Genomic DNA, 15,713 nt, shown 5'->3' on the forward strand with positions numbered 1-15,713 from the left:
CTGGCCACCTCAGTGCTCAAATCTTGGTACACACACAGGGTGGCATTGTCCCAAGTACAGCTTTGTGTGCTCTTTGCACATTGCAGCACCCGTTCCTTGTTCAGGTACCTGTGAAAGCGTACCACCATTGCTCGTGGGGGACCCCCTCGCGCGGTTGCCTCACCTGCACTCTGTGTGCCCTGTCCACCACCGGCGGGCGCGGTAACACCTCGTTTCCCCAGCAACTTCTGAAACATACCCTCCACAAACGCGGCAGCGACCAGCCCCTCTGCCCCCTTCGGAAGGCCCACGATTCTCACGTTATGCCTACGAGATCTGTTGTCCAGGTCCTCCAGCCTTTCCAGAAGCACTTTTTGCTGGTCCCGCACCCTCCGAATCTCCACATCCGCCATGTTTGAAAGTCAGCCTGCTCCTCCACTGACTTCTCCAACTGCTGGAGCTTCTCAGCCTGATCATCCAGCGTTTTTCCCATTCGGTCAATCAACTTCTGTAACGGCTTCAAGTTGTCACGCTTCAGAGCCAAAAAGCCCTCCTGCATAGTCTGCAGGAGCTGCTCCATTGTGGGCTGGGCTGTCGGCGCCTTGCTCTGAACACCAGCCATGCTGGTCTCTGTCACAGCCTCCATTGTGCCCTTACTCGACCACTTCTTCTGCTGTTTACGGTCCCTCCGGCTTCTTAAGTCCATACAATTCTGTATGGGTCCTGTGCCGGAGTACAATTGCTTTCTAGTTCCGCGCTCAAACGTGCAAAAAAAGTCAGGGGAAAAGGTCCAAAAGTCCGACCGAAACGGGAGCCACCAAATGTGCGACCTGCTCCCTCATAGCCGCCACCGGAAGTCAAATCCAGAATCATTTTAACCAATGCTTTGTTTTTTTTTGTCTCTGTAAGCATTAATTTTCGACTCTGGGATGTTTGTTCTATTTTTCCTCAGCCTAATTTTAAAGAGGCTTTTCTCAGGTCAACATATTTACCAAACGGTGTTGAATTTGGAAGTACAGAAGAGCTGGAATTACGGAGTTAGATTTTCTAAATTATTATTTTCCATATTTCATAAGATATAATCAAACTGTTGGACACATGGTAAATTATAGATCATCAGGTATTGTTAGTGTTCCAGCTTTTGCTTCCCATCACAAAAAATAGGTTACGGGGGAGAAAGAATAAGAACAAGGGTCATAACAAAGCTATCTGGTTGTCGTAGTTCAGTCTGAGGGAACGATTTCGAGCTGTATTAAAAAGGTCTTTGTTTTCACAAGTCTGTCAAGATTGACAAGGGTTGTGGCACAGCAAGCGGTTAAATTTTAGTCCAACGTATCCGAACAACTTAGAAGCTTTCCTTAAATTATGCCGCCATGATGGTCAACTTTTAAAATAAACTTGCAGACAGAAAAAGGGAATTCTGGTCAGTTTGAGTTCTTTTTATCCCTTTGTCCTGTATCTACAAAATTGTATTTTCATAGATAAACAAAACATCAATTTTCTTGGCATATCGAGGCCATTGGGCCAAATCTAACTTGGCGAACCCACTCCAATTATATCAGGTATAAGGAGCATTTCCAGAGTGACTTAAAGCACTGACAGCAAGATCTTCCAAATTGAATGGCAAGTTCCACCAGAGCTTCCAGAATCTCATAAAGCAAGCTCCGGATAGATTTCTTACCACGAGTTTGATTTTACGAGAATAGCTTGAGTCAATTTGGGATGCAAGGTCTACATCTGTGTAATATATGTCACAGAAGTAGCAAGGATGACATTATAGGGGACCCTCTATATTGGCAAAACGATTGTCATTTAAAACATTTTAGGTGAGTGCATTATTTTCTCACATGAAAGAGTGGATTGCTTTGAACATCTTCTGTTTTACCTGGTCTCATTCTGCCACCTACTGGACAAGACCGGCAGAGTGCATCACTATAAGCTGGCATTAGTTTTTTCAACATTAGTGAATATGGACATGAACTTAAATTTCAGGCAATTTGAAGTTTGAGTAGATTCAAAGAGTCTTTATAACCCCAAGAGACTGGTGATTGAGGGAGTTTGATTGGGTAGTCGGGAGCATGTGTTAAATTTAACTGAAGAGGGATTTAATTGGTTTTGCTTTATTATTTCTGACAATTGTTCGGATGCAAAGTCATCGACAAGAAATGTTTCTCCATAGATGCTGCCAGACAATATATTCTGTGTTTACTTCGAGATAGAGGATGTCTCTGGAAACATAGGGAAGGAGACGTTCACTTATCATAGTTGAAAGAGGCTGGCTACAATGGAGAAAATCATGTTAGTGAAGGAGGTGGGGTTTTTCTTTCTTCGTACATGGGATGATTCATTGCCCATCCCGGAGGGCATTTTGAAGAGTCAACCACATTGATGTGGGTCTGGAGTCACATGCAGGCCAGATCAGGTAAGGGTGACAGATTTTCTTCCCTGAAGGACATTAGTGAACCAGAGGGGTTTCTATGACAACTGACAATGGTTTCGTGGTCACCTTTTCGGCTTTTAATTCCAGATTTTTATTGAATTCAAACTTCACCATCTGCCATGGTGGGATTTGCACCCGGGGTCCCAGAGCAGGACTCTGGGTCTCTGGGTTACTAGTCCAGCGATAATACCACAACATCACCGTCTCCCCACATTCATCAGTGTGCATTCATGGATCCATCTCATCTGTGAAAGTGCCAGTGCCATCACAATCAGCCACCAGAGGGGAGAAAGGACTATCACATTCCCAAAAAGAAAAAGAGATAACGGCATTATAAATTAAACACAAGTTCTGAAAATAAAAGAAAAAGCAATGTAAATCCCAAAGAGAGGGTAAATATATATACAACTATGTTGGCAGCTTTCGTTCCAGATTCAGTTTTGTGTTTTTTTCTTTTTAATTTTATTTTTAAGGCTATGCAGTTGTGTTACCTAAAATAGAACTTGGAAAAAGTCATGCATTTCATTCACTGTTGTTGCGGTGGATCCTCGATTGCTTTTTAGCCAATGGACGTTATATAAAGTGATGATGTTTTTCTTAATATTGATAGTGGTATATATGGTTTTAAATGTCACACTGACTAAATAAAAAGCAAATCTATATACTTCCATTATGTTCATTTTTCTTGCACCCTATTAATTCTTTTTGCTCTAATAATGTGTGGCAGATAATATTTAACAACACAGGTTAATCACAGGGATACATTGCTTGATCTTTAAGTCATCTTTGTCTACAGGAATAGTGCCAGAAGACTGGAGGATAGCAAATGTTGTCCCCTTGTTCAAGAAGGGGAGTAGAGACAACCCCGGTAACTATAGACCAGTGAGCTTTACTTCTGTTGTGGGCAAAATCTTGGAAAGGTTTATAAGAGATAGGATGTATAATCATCTGGAAAGGAATAATTTGATTAGAGATAGTCAACACGGTTTCGTGAAGGGTAGGCCGTGCCTCACAAACTTTATTGAGTTCTTTGAGAAGGTGACCAAACAGGTGGATGAGGGTAAAGCAGTTGATGTGGTGTATATGGATTTCAGTAAAGCGTCTGATAAGGTTCCCCACGGTAGGCTACTGCAGAAAATACGGAGGCATGGGATTCAGGGTGATTTAGCAGTTTGGATCAGAAATTGGCTAGCTGGAAGAAGACAAAGGGTGGTGGTTGATGGGAAATGTTCAGACTGGAGTCCAGTTACTAGTGGTGTACCACAAGGATCTGTTTTGGGGCCACTGCTGTTTGTCATTTTTATAAATGACCTGGAGGAGAGCGTAGAAGGATGGGTGAGTAAATTTGCAGATGACACTAAAGTCGGTGGAGTTGTGGACAGTGCAGAATGATGTTACAAGTTACAGAGGGACATAGATAAGCTGCAGAGCTGGGCTGAGAGGTGGCAAATGGAGTTTAATGCAGAAAAGTGTGAGTGATTCATTTTGGAAGCAATAACAGGAAGACAAGAGTACTGGGCTAATGGGAAGATTCTTGGCAGTGTGGATGAGCAGAGAAATCTCGGTGTCCATGCACATAGATCCCTGAAATTTGCCGCCCAGGTTGAGTGGGTTGTTAAGAAGGCATACAGCGTGTTAGCCTTTATTGGTAGAGGGATTGAGTTTCGGAGCCATGAGGTCATGGAGCAGCTGTATAAACTCCGGCTGCATTTTATTAAGGGGCAGCACAGTAGCATGGTGGTTAGCACAATTGCTTCACAGCTCCAGGGTCCCAGGTTTGATTCCCCGCTGGGTCACTGTCTGTGCGGAGTTTGCACGTTCTCCCCGTGTCTGCGTGGGTTTCCTCCGGGTGCTCCGGTTTCCTCCCACAGTCCAAAGATGTGCAGGTTCGGTGGATTGGCCATGCTAAATTGCCCTTAGTGTCCAAAATTGCCCTCAGTGCTGGGTGCAGTTACTGGGTTATGGGGATGGGTGGAGGTGTGGACTTGGGTAGGGTGCTCTTTCCAAGAGCCGGTGCAGACTCGATGGGCCGAATGGCCTCCTTCTGCACTGTAAATTCTATGTAATTTGGAGTATTGCGTGCAATTCTGGTCGCCGCATTATAGGAAGGATGTGGAAGCATTGGAAAGGGTGCAGAGGAGATTTACCAGAATGTTGCCTGGTGTGGAGGGAAGATCTTATGAGGAAAGGCTGAGGGACTTGAGGCTGTTTTCGTTAGAGCGAAGGTTAAGAGGTGACTTAATTGAGGCATACAAGATGATCAGAGGGTTGGATAGGGTGGACAGTGAGAGCCTTTTTCCTCGGATGGTGATGTCTAGCATGAGGGGACATAGCTTTAAATTGAGGGGAGATAGATATAAGACAGATGTCAGAGGTAGGTTCTTTACTCAGAGAGTAGTAAGGGCATGGAATGCCCTGCCTGCAACAGTAGTGGACTCACCAACACTAAGGGCATTCAAATGGTCATTGGATAGACATATGGACGACAAGGGAATAGTGTAGATGGGCTTTAGAGTGGTTTCATAGGTCGGCGCAACATCGAGGGCCGAAGGGCCTGTACTGCGCTGTAATGTTCTATGTTCTATGGCTGACTCACCTTGGTGAACAAAATGCCACTAAAATGAAATGGGACTTAACTACTAAAACTACTAATGTGCATCAGGCTAGTATAATAGAACACTGTATTACTTCGAGCCTGCACCAGTATTTTTCTCCACATGAACCACTTTGTCGAATCTCGTTTTACCTCTGAAACTAATTAGCTTTTTACAATTATCTGCGGCGCAGAAACACTCAATCTGTTGAAGGAAGCCAGATTCAACAGGAGACATAAAATATAAAGCACATTAAATCCATGTTGTAATTTGAAGCTAGAACATTTTCATCAGCCCAGTCCCAGATACATTGTAGTCTAGTCTAAAAAACAATTTAGAAAAGCTTTTTCAAACATTTAATTTAATGGTGGTTTTGTCATTCTTTCTCTGGAATACTTTTAGAAGTATGCTTGTTAAATCTAATTAATTTACTCTCTGGGCTCATATATTCACAGCCAAACACAATACAACGTATTAAGATGCGTTGCTCTTGAAAGAAAATTATCTGCAGGTCTTCAAAATCTTATTTTACACACTGAAGGCACATTTCAACACTACAATTAGCATCGAAGGAAAGTGTTTCCCTTTCAGATTGTTCTAAGGATGCTAAAAACTGTATTTGGAGATTTCTAATGCCGTAAATATGCCAAGTCAAATTTAGAGATTCACATGAAAACTAGTGAAATGGTCAGAAGGTGCACCAAGAGGTAATCCAAACTCATTACAATTGTTTGCCTGTTAGACCATGGATTGAAGGTAAAGCATACTAAACTAAAATCCGTTCGGCAATCAACAGGGAAGAAACTGTACAGGGTGTAAATTCTGTTTTGCGAAGAAATACAATGCAATTGAATTATCACAGTGTTGCCCATCCAATGAGCCAAATGCTAAAAACAAACATATCCTTCTGACTGACAATGAATGCTTTGTAAGATGTATTCTTGCTCAAAGATGACATTAGCCATAAACCTAACAGTGGAATCTGATGTAAGTCCATGTGCAACTGTGAATTATTCATTTGGCATAACTAATACGTGGACACAGTGAAGCTTCCTCACAGTATGAAAGATGAATCATAAACTGGCACAGATGAAGAGGATTGGATTGTACAAGCAACAAGCAAATAGTTTCCATAACAGTCACTCAAACAGGGACACCCAATCATTTTATTGGGTGCTTGTATCATGGAGACTGCACCCAACTCTGCCGAGTACCATAACAATGAAACTCCATAGGGATTAATATGTGAAGTCATATTGCAATCAGAGTAACGAAGCTCCAAGTTCTCTAAAAAGTGAATGTTTTTCTGAATAGCAGTTAACAACACAAATATCATATACACTGAAGAAAAGTTGTATCCTGTTATAAATGACAGTTCCTATTATGCCAAGGGTTACCAATGTTGCAGTTTAATCTCCCCCCCACCCCCTCCAAATAATATGAAATATATTTGGTTTATTTTATTGTAGTCTTTTATAGTCCAAATAAAACGTCAATAATTTTAATGCACATCTGTTGCATGCTATCTGTGTAGTTTGATTCGCTGCATAGTTCACTGTTTTTTGTGAAGAGGTGAAATCTATTAATACATAATGCATAAAAATACACACACATACACAACAAATGAACATTGAAGCTGAACTCACATGCAGACCAAAAACCACCTAAGGAATGAGATAAATTCAGATTATTTTCCTCTCAGTCTATAATGACTACAAATATATGTTAGAAAAGATCCTTTCACTGATCAATGAGTGAAGTCACAAAGTACAAGATCTGACAACCAGAGTAGTTACTGTCAGAAGACTAAAAAATACCTTGCTCCAATGCTGCAGTAGCATCACCAGCTGATTGTCATTAACTATGTGGTATCATGGACAAATCAGATCCCAGGTCTGACCCATAATACTCGAGCATTTCAATGCTGAGCATTTGAGACAGATTTATTATTTTCAGTGTGTTTATTGTGATTTTGTTTCCTCTCATGCAGTCATTGGTTTAATTGGTGCATGTCTCTCTATTCTCTCTCCACAACAGCAGGTCCCTCCCACCAGAGTCTGTTCTCACACAAAGATGGAAGCCAATTAACCATCATGTTTGTCAAGGCCACTCATCTCTGTGCAATCTGACCACTGCTTGACCTTTCTACTCAAATGGCAGAACGTGAGAAATAGAGCAGCAGTAGGGCACACAGCCCACCGAGCCCACTCCACCGTTCAGTAAAATCCCTGAACTATTGGGCGGTATTTACCGACCACCATGCCGTGTGTTTGTCGGTGGCGGAACCGGCCTACCAGCAGGATCTACCGCCCCCGCCGTTGTCAACGGGATTTCCCAGTGACAGCAGCCCTAATCGCTGGGAAACTCGTGCGCCAGCGTGGGACCGGAACTTCCCACAGGTGTGAACAGCCGGTAAATCCCACCCATTATATCAATTCCATTTTCCCGCCTATCTCCTTATCCAAATGCCTAAATCTGTTCTCCTATCCCCTCACAGCTTCATCCTCTGTCCTGCACAAACTGAAACCTGCATGAATTCACATCTTCCTATCCATCCGTAATTAATTCTGAGTCAACTCTCCTGAAATAGAGGGTATTGATTCGCCAACCTTTGTGATATTTTGCTTGTTGACAGTCTATTGCCCTATTTTTGCTTTTCTCAACACCTGGGGTGAAATTCAGCGACCTCGTCGTGCCCGATTTGGTGTCGGGATGAGGCAGTTGAATCGCGCAAGAGGCCTCTTGTGAGGTTCTAAATGCTCAAAACGTCTCACGAGCTTCAGGTTGTAAAACAATACATGACAATGAACTGCATTCTACAGTGAGAGCTCCATTAAGCAACTATATCATAGAAACCTGCAGCAAATATCAGTGCTGTGATTTTAAAATCAGATAACCGCGCTAGCAATGTTCCAAGGCTAAATCTGCATTTTAGAATTGGCTACACTCAGCATTAGCCTGAATAATAAACTGTGCAGCTGACCTGGAAAAGCACAATTAAGACCAGTTAACCCAGTTTGCAGTATTTTCAGATATGTGCCACATGAATTCTAATTAGTCTTGCATTCTTTCCTGTTTATGGTTCCTTCAGTTTGAAGTTGAAAAAAAACAGAAGCGCTAACGATAATCAGTACAACCAAATCACTGCAGTGAACTGTTAATTTACATATAAAACAGAGACTGTAAACTCCCTTTGATTGTTCAACTAGTTTAACCAGTGAAGAGCTGGACTAGATCAGGAAGGCCTCAGGTTTGCTTTCTGCTCTGTGCTTAGATTACCAATCTGTTGGCATAGGGACTACATTTAGATTCAATTATCTGCATTCTGATGAAAGGGGATATTAATGTTGAACATTCCTTTTCACTGTCACCACCTACTGACCTTTGTTGGAAGTGCATAAATGGACATCAGCTCTGTCTAGGTTTGGGTTCGGCTGCGATGTACCTCATGGTACAATAACTTGCCAACACTTTTGGTTAAGGCAAGGTGTCAAGAGGCTGCCCATTGAAACATTTCCACCTTCTAAACAACCTCCTTGAGAGGCTGAAGGGAAAAAAACCTTAAAGGACTCAAAAAAAATTGCTTTGAATACATAAAATTACTCTTTTAATAACTCTTTTGAAAGTATAACATAATTCCTTGCCCTCTTTTCCCTGCCCTGAGCCACTCGTTCAGCTCTACCACTAGTTTCATTCTGCAATTCCCCCTTTTTGTCTCTTTCATCTCATTATTTTCCTCATTAAAATACTTAACTTGTTTGTGTCAACAGGTGCCTCCAGTTGTCACGGCCCCAAACTCTGGAATTTGCCAATTCTCCCCAACACCCACCAACCTCTCTCTCCTTTAAGAGACCCCTTAAAATCTACCTTTTCGATGGAGCTGATCATCTGTTCTACCATTTCCTTATGAGCTTTGGCACTAAATTTTGCTCTGGTGAAGCACCTTGGGATGTTTTATTACATTAAAGGCACTATATAAATGCAATTTGTTGTTTCATAGCTGTTGGATAATATTGTTACTTATCTATAGAATAGAATCATAGAATGGTAACACAAGAAGCCATGGAGCCCATTGGATCCACGCTGGTTCTTTGTAAGAACTATTCAGCTGGTGTCACTCTCAGCCTTTGCCACTTAACCCTCCGTTTTTTTTCCTGTTTAGATAATTATCCCTCTTGAAAGATATTGAATCTGCCTCCACCAGACACTCAGGGTAATGCATTCCAGATTCCAGCCATTTACTATCACGTCTGACAATCTTGCTTCTCGGTCTTTTGGCCAAGATGAGCGCGAGGTGAGGTATAATGCCTGGATCTGGTATGTCTCTCTTGTGGGGACCATGAATTGATTTTTGGAGCAGGCAAGGAGCTGGATTCGGGGGTTGCCCCTGTCCACACTCTGAGCTCTGGCTTTGTAACCCTGATAAAGTAATAAAAAAACGATCACCTTATATCAGTTTGCGATCCTTGTACCAATGAGAACAGTCTCTCCCTAACTCCTCTCTCCAGACTCATGAACACCTATATAAAATTTCTTCTCAACGTTCTATTATCTAAAGCCAGTGCTCCCCAAATTTTCTTTCTGCTGTGACCCCATTTTAATGCTTCACACTTGGTGTCACCACAGAATGAAAATTGCGGAGGGTGGGGGGGAAAGAGTTATTGAACGGGGTTGGGTCCAAACACCAGGGTGCAGGTAAAAAAAAAAAAAAAAATCATTCTGCAGACTCTGTTGGTGTCAGCAATTGGGCCTCAGAGGTAATAGGTTTAGACTATACCCAGGCAAAAAGAATCACACAGTTTTAAAGGGGTCTTGCAGCCGATTCCAAGGCTGTCAAATTGGAGTCTCTAGTCCACAGCCAACATTGCTGCCTTGGAGCTCCCAACCCCAATTTCTCATTCTGCAACCCTACTGGGAGTAGTGATCCACAGTTGGGAAAGCCCTACTCTAAAGAGAACAGCCACAGTTTCACCAATCTATCATCGTAACCAAAGTTTCTCATCCCTGGAACCATTCTTGCAAATCATTTCTGCATCCTCTCCATTGCCTTCACATCCTTCCTAAAGTAAGGTGCTAAATCATGTTTTTGAATTGCAGACACAGTATCCTAGACAGCCACATAAGCATGTTCACAGAATCACCATCGAGTCTGCACTGCTGCAGGAAAGACATCTGACCTGCCTACTTAATCCCATTTCCTAGCACTTGGCCTATAGCCTTGAATGTTAAGACGTGCCAAGCACTCAGGTACTTTTTAAAGGATGTGAGGCAACCTGCCTCTACCACCCCCAAGCAGTGCATTCCAGACCGTCTGCAGACAGAACAATAAAAATAGAAAAATGTAATACTTACTCTCAATCTGGGAATGTAAGTCATTGACTATAACTTGCAGTTGGCCAATAGTCATGTCACGCAAGTCTGTGGGTTTGAGGCTCCGCTTCATCAAACTCTCACTAATATGGGGCATATGAGGTAACTGGAAAATAATACAATGTACTTAGCAACAACAGACTAAAGGGAATTGTAATAAAATTGTGACTTTTTAATGCAACATTTTTATGATGTCAAACCAATGCTAAGCCATAGCCTCAACAGAAGGATATATATGTTTTATATATATGCACAGATGTAGCTATACTAGTACAGCCCAAACAAAAGGACACTTCAACCCCACAGCTGGGTTGTTGCTGGGGGCTTTGGCTTATGCTGTGTCCAGTGCTTTCAACCATTTCTTGATGTATGAGATTTGGAAGCGATCTCCCAATTTTGGCAACAGTTCCCAGACAATAGTGAGGAAGACTTTACAGAGCAATTGGGCTAGATGTACCTTTGCCATGCTATGATTGCTTGACTTGATCACAGTCAAGTGGTCCATTTGGCTTTACTCTTCTTACTGTTTTGTTTGGTTCAATGGAATGCCTTGCTCGGCTAATTCAGATGGCAGTCAAGAGTCAACCACATTGGTGTGAGAGTGGTGTCACAAAAAGGCCAGACCAGGTAAGGGTGTCATGTTACTTTCCCGAAAGGACATTACTCAACATATTGTTTTTTTTTTAATACCAACAACGCAAATGCAAGAAGGAGGCAGCAATACAAATAAATTGTTGAAATGATAACAGATTGTTGGGTATCTTGGGAGTTCCATCATCACCTTTTGTCTGTTGACTTTCCCTATTGCTTTGCTATAAATTCCATGCCATGTTCCAGTATATTATGGACTTCAGGACGCGTGACAACGCAGAATCGCCGAGCAGAAATTTATAGCCAAGTTCCGCACACGAGTGCGGCCTCAACCAGGACCTGGGATTCATGTCGCATTACATTCATCCCCCACCATCTGGCCTGCAAAATCCTACCAACTGTCCTGGCTTGACACAATTCACACCTCTTTAACCTGGTGTAGCCACGTAAAATGGCTGATTCCCGATTAGAATGGTCAAACCCCGATTTAAAATGGCGAACGAAAGAGGCTGATGGGAAAATCAGCCAACAGGACTCAAACGGACAGCTGCAGGTAAAACAGTGTATTCGCCTCTGGGGAAGTCAGCCCTGACCGATACCTGCAGCCATCAACATCACAACAACCCAGCCACCTGCATTTTAATCAGCCATCCCCGGGAACAATTACTACAAATTAGCAATTGAAAGCCGACCCAGACCTTTCGGCGCCAGCAGGGGCTGACACAAAGAAAGGTAAACGACCACCCCCCGATCAAGGAATCGTCCCATTATTGGAGCATATCGAACCAAGTGATTGGGACCAAGTCCAATCACTTGGGGCCAGGTACGAGGTCCGCCCCGAGAGGCGGGAAGCCCCTGGGGACTATAAGAATAGGGGCCAAGTTCAAATCGACCCTTCTCTTCCTGCTCGCAACCTTCGAGACCCTTCTACAAGAAAACTGTAAGTGTTACTCCAGCGATCGCTACCAGATAGGCGCTCCTGACTATCGACTTGTACCAGCTTTTTAATCCCGCAGGCTCAGAACCAATTCGAAAGACCATTCGTTTCCCTGACCTGGTGGGCCATTCCCAAAGTTAAGTATTGGCCTTTAGTGGTAGGTAGTAGTCTAGAAGTAGGATTATTGTACAAGTATTAATTGCTGTATATAATAAATGAGCGTTGATTTAACTCTTACTAAGCGGTGTGTTGCATTATTAATCATTACTTGGACTTGAACCATGTGGCGGTATCAGAAAGATACCTGGCGACTCATGAGCAAAGGTGACAGAATAAGAATAAAGTAAACTGAGGCTAAAACGAACAACACTGGGGTTACCCCATCTCTGGATCTGTAAAGATTTAATCACCTGCTAATGCTCGCATTCCAAGCATTGTCTGGCATCTTTGAATTTGTCTATATATATGTTTCTGGAACATACCTCTTCATTCACCTGAGGAAGGAGCAGCGCTCCGAAAGCTACTGACATCGAAACAAACCTGTTGGACTTTAACCTGGTGTTGTAATACTTCATACTGTGCTCACCCCAGTCCAACGCCGGCATCTCCACATTATGGACTTTGACAGTACTTTAAATTTTTTGAATTAACTGTTAAAATGGCCCTGGCAAACCATGTGACTTGGACAGTATCAGCTCCAGGCAGTCCTGAGACTCGAGCAAATATCTAATTAGATATGGACAACCACAGCCATCTGGGAAATTTACATATCCCTTTGTTTAAGGATGGAATATCAATGAGAGGATTATAGTATTCCAGCTGACTAATTTTTCTGGTTCACCATGGACAAAAGACATTAATTTGTGTTAGGCAAATTTGAAGGGGTCTCCATCCATCTCTTATTGCATTATGATGGGCCCTCATCCAAACCCAGACTGGGTAAATTTCAAAGTGTCATATCAACCTGACCACTCACTTTATTTGGAAAAGGACTATGGACTTGTAACAGGTCATGTTGGTGAGTCAGCCATGTTTGTTGGCTGCTTTTAAAACAGCAATAATCTTGTCTGCAGAGACAGAGTGATCATCAGTTGGAGTCCACTAAGCAGCCACGGTAATAAACAGCAGTACCCTGAAAGTGGGAGACATGCTCCCATCTTCAAGTTCATGTGAGAACCAACCTCCTGGAAATTCAACTACCAGAAGCCTCACAGATTACTGAAAATTCTCTGATTACAAGGCCTTCATTTCAAGAAAATAATCATCTCATCTGCGAAAGTACAGGCCTGCCACAAAAGAGAGACTGAGACAATTTTATATTAAATCATATTGTTCTTTTCATCATTTGTACCTAGCATGAATGGCAATGTGCGTGAGTCAAGGGAGTGAGATGATGCAATTTTGTTAAACCTCCGGGCAAGTGTGGCAAGTAAATAACTTATCTTAAATCTCACAAAAAGGCTTGCTGTTGGGATAACTTAAATTCGGGTAACCGCTCTGATGGTAAGAAAATACATGCACCTCACACAGAAAAAACATTGATCATGGATAATAGAAAATTCTCTGTGACACTCACAATTCACATACTTGCATCATTTTCAAATGTGTAATTATTCAAACTGTCATGAGCAACTAAATCCAATCTACGAGGTTTTCCAGAGCCCTAGTTTTATTATCATTTTTTAAGATGGTCCCATTTCTCAAATTGGATGTGCAAAGTATATTAATTCTGACAGATATGCATTTCTGGATATGCACAAATCTTTAACAACATTCCAAAATATGAATTATAAATGCTGCTTTGTAAATTAATAAAGAATTACATCTATAAAAAGATTTTAAATGGAGTGAAGGAAAGTTATCATGATTGCACAAATAAAATTAAAATTTGACAGTTTGCAATATGCAACAAACCTGGACTTGTAGCGAGAGGTGCACTCTTTAAAGTAAGATAAATAAGAGACTCAGTTACACTCTACATATATTGTAGGGCGAGTAATGTACTCAAATGTTTTTGCACTGTGTCCACATTTTCTTAATTGAACCCAAAAGGTCTTGTTTGGGAAACTACAGCTGTTCTGCTCTCACCGCATCTCCATTTTAACACTGCTGGCTATGGCACAGGATGAGTCTCCCTCTGAACTCCAGCAGAAGACTCATCAATGGCTGGAAATCAGGCTCTCATCTGAGTGAGGTGCTCACCCCGGTCGCTCTGGCAAGCAAAGGTGACAGGAAGCGAACCATGCCCTTTAACATTTACTAAAGTGGGACCAAAAGGAGCAAGAATATGGGTGGCACGGTAGCACAGTGGTTCGCACGGTTGTTTCACAGCTCCAGGGTCCGAGGTTCGACTCCCAGCTTGGGTCACTGTCTGTTGCGGAGTCTGCACGTTCTCCCCGTGTCTATGTGCGTTTCCTCCGGGTGCCTACGGAGAGGAAACCCACGCATGCAAGGGGAGAAAGTGCAAACTCCACACAGACAGTTTCCTCCCACAGTCCAAAGATGTGCAGTTGAGGTGTATTGGCCATGTTAAATTGCCCTTAGCGTCCAAAAAGGTTAGGTGGGGTTACTGGGTTACGGGGATAGGGTGGAGATGTGGGCTTAGGTAGGGTGCAGACCCGATGGGCCGAATGGCCTCCTTTGCACTGTAAATTCTATGATTCTAATATGGCCTCTGCTGACGTCATCCGTGCGACCTTCACAACGCACCTCACTCCTGAATTGACTTTGCTGCCAGCAGTTTGTCAGGCTGGTGGCAGAAAGGCCCTGGACCACCTGTCTGCTGTTTTCTGTCTGAAATGTGAGAGTAGCTGACCTCAGATGGGGCTTGGATACTTAAAAATGTGCTGGGCCTCTGACAAAGGATCCCATTTGCAATTACTTTCCACTTTTTGCTGAATGTTAAAATCATTCCCAAGGAATCTCATTCAAAATAATTGAACAGAATTCAGTAGCAATATCAAGGTAGATAAACAATTCTGAAGTAAAGTTTCTCCTGGTCTAAGCCAAATATTATGATTGACCGTCAATTTGGGAACCCTCCAGCAACGGTTAAGGTTTTTTCCATTTGCTGCATCATGTCCTGGTGACATCTGTGATTGAGGTTTCCACCTAGCTCAACATTATGGCCAAATCATCATAGGAGAATCATAGCATCCCTACAGTGCACTGACCCTCTGAAGGAATCATTCACACCCAAACGCACTCTCCCTGCCCTACCCTGTTAACCTCTCAATCTAACCTGCACATCTTTTTGGACACTACGGGGCAATTTAGCATGGCAAATCCACCTAACCTGCACATCTTTGGACTGAGGGAGGAAACCGGATCACCCGGAGGAAACCCACGCAAGCACGGTAAGTGCAAACTCCACACAGACAGTGACCCGAGACCGGAATTGAACCTGCTAACCAGTGTGCCACCGTGCCGCCCTCTGCTGCCGATTGATGCTCAATAGGAATGGGAATTGGCTTTGCTTATTTCACTTAAAACAATTACAGCAAGAGCAGATGGAAACGCCTCAGCCCATCTGTCAATTCTGGAGGTGAGAAAGAGTCGAGTTTTTGTCCTGTGTCATTAAGTTCCCAGAAATGATAATGCACGCACAACTATATTTCCAACTAATATAAGCAAAACAATGGCATTTCTTCGGTATCTAATTTTTTTTGTCCCGGGCTATAACGTGGCAGAATTTAATTGGGGTTAGGATTGCAGACATCAAAATGGCAACTGCGCGAGCAAAGGGAGGAGAGCAACATGGACGTTGCAGTTGCGGGCCTATCATAAACTGTTCGTCAACTGC

At 42.7% G+C, this 15,713-nt stretch overlaps 1 protein-coding gene across 7 annotated transcripts in view; it reads right to left on the reverse strand.

Moving 5' to 3' along the window:
• The window catches only part of schip1 (schwannomin interacting protein 1), a 1,157,911-nt gene that overhangs the window by 22,186 nt on the left and 1,120,012 nt on the right, over positions 1–15,713 (reverse strand). For all 7 annotated transcript variants that reach the window (XM_072474483.1, XM_072474485.1, XM_072474484.1 and 4 more), the window contains one exon: positions 10,366–10,489. In XM_072474483.1, the coding sequence (XP_072330584.1) occupies positions 10,366–10,489 (124 nt within the window). The remainder of the gene's footprint in view (positions 1–10,365; positions 10,490–15,713) is intronic.

This window comes from Scyliorhinus torazame, chromosome 14 (assembly GCF_047496885.1).
Source record: "Scyliorhinus torazame isolate Kashiwa2021f chromosome 14, sScyTor2.1, whole genome shotgun sequence".
NCBI lineage: Eukaryota > Metazoa > Chordata > Chondrichthyes > Carcharhiniformes > Scyliorhinidae > Scyliorhinus > Scyliorhinus torazame.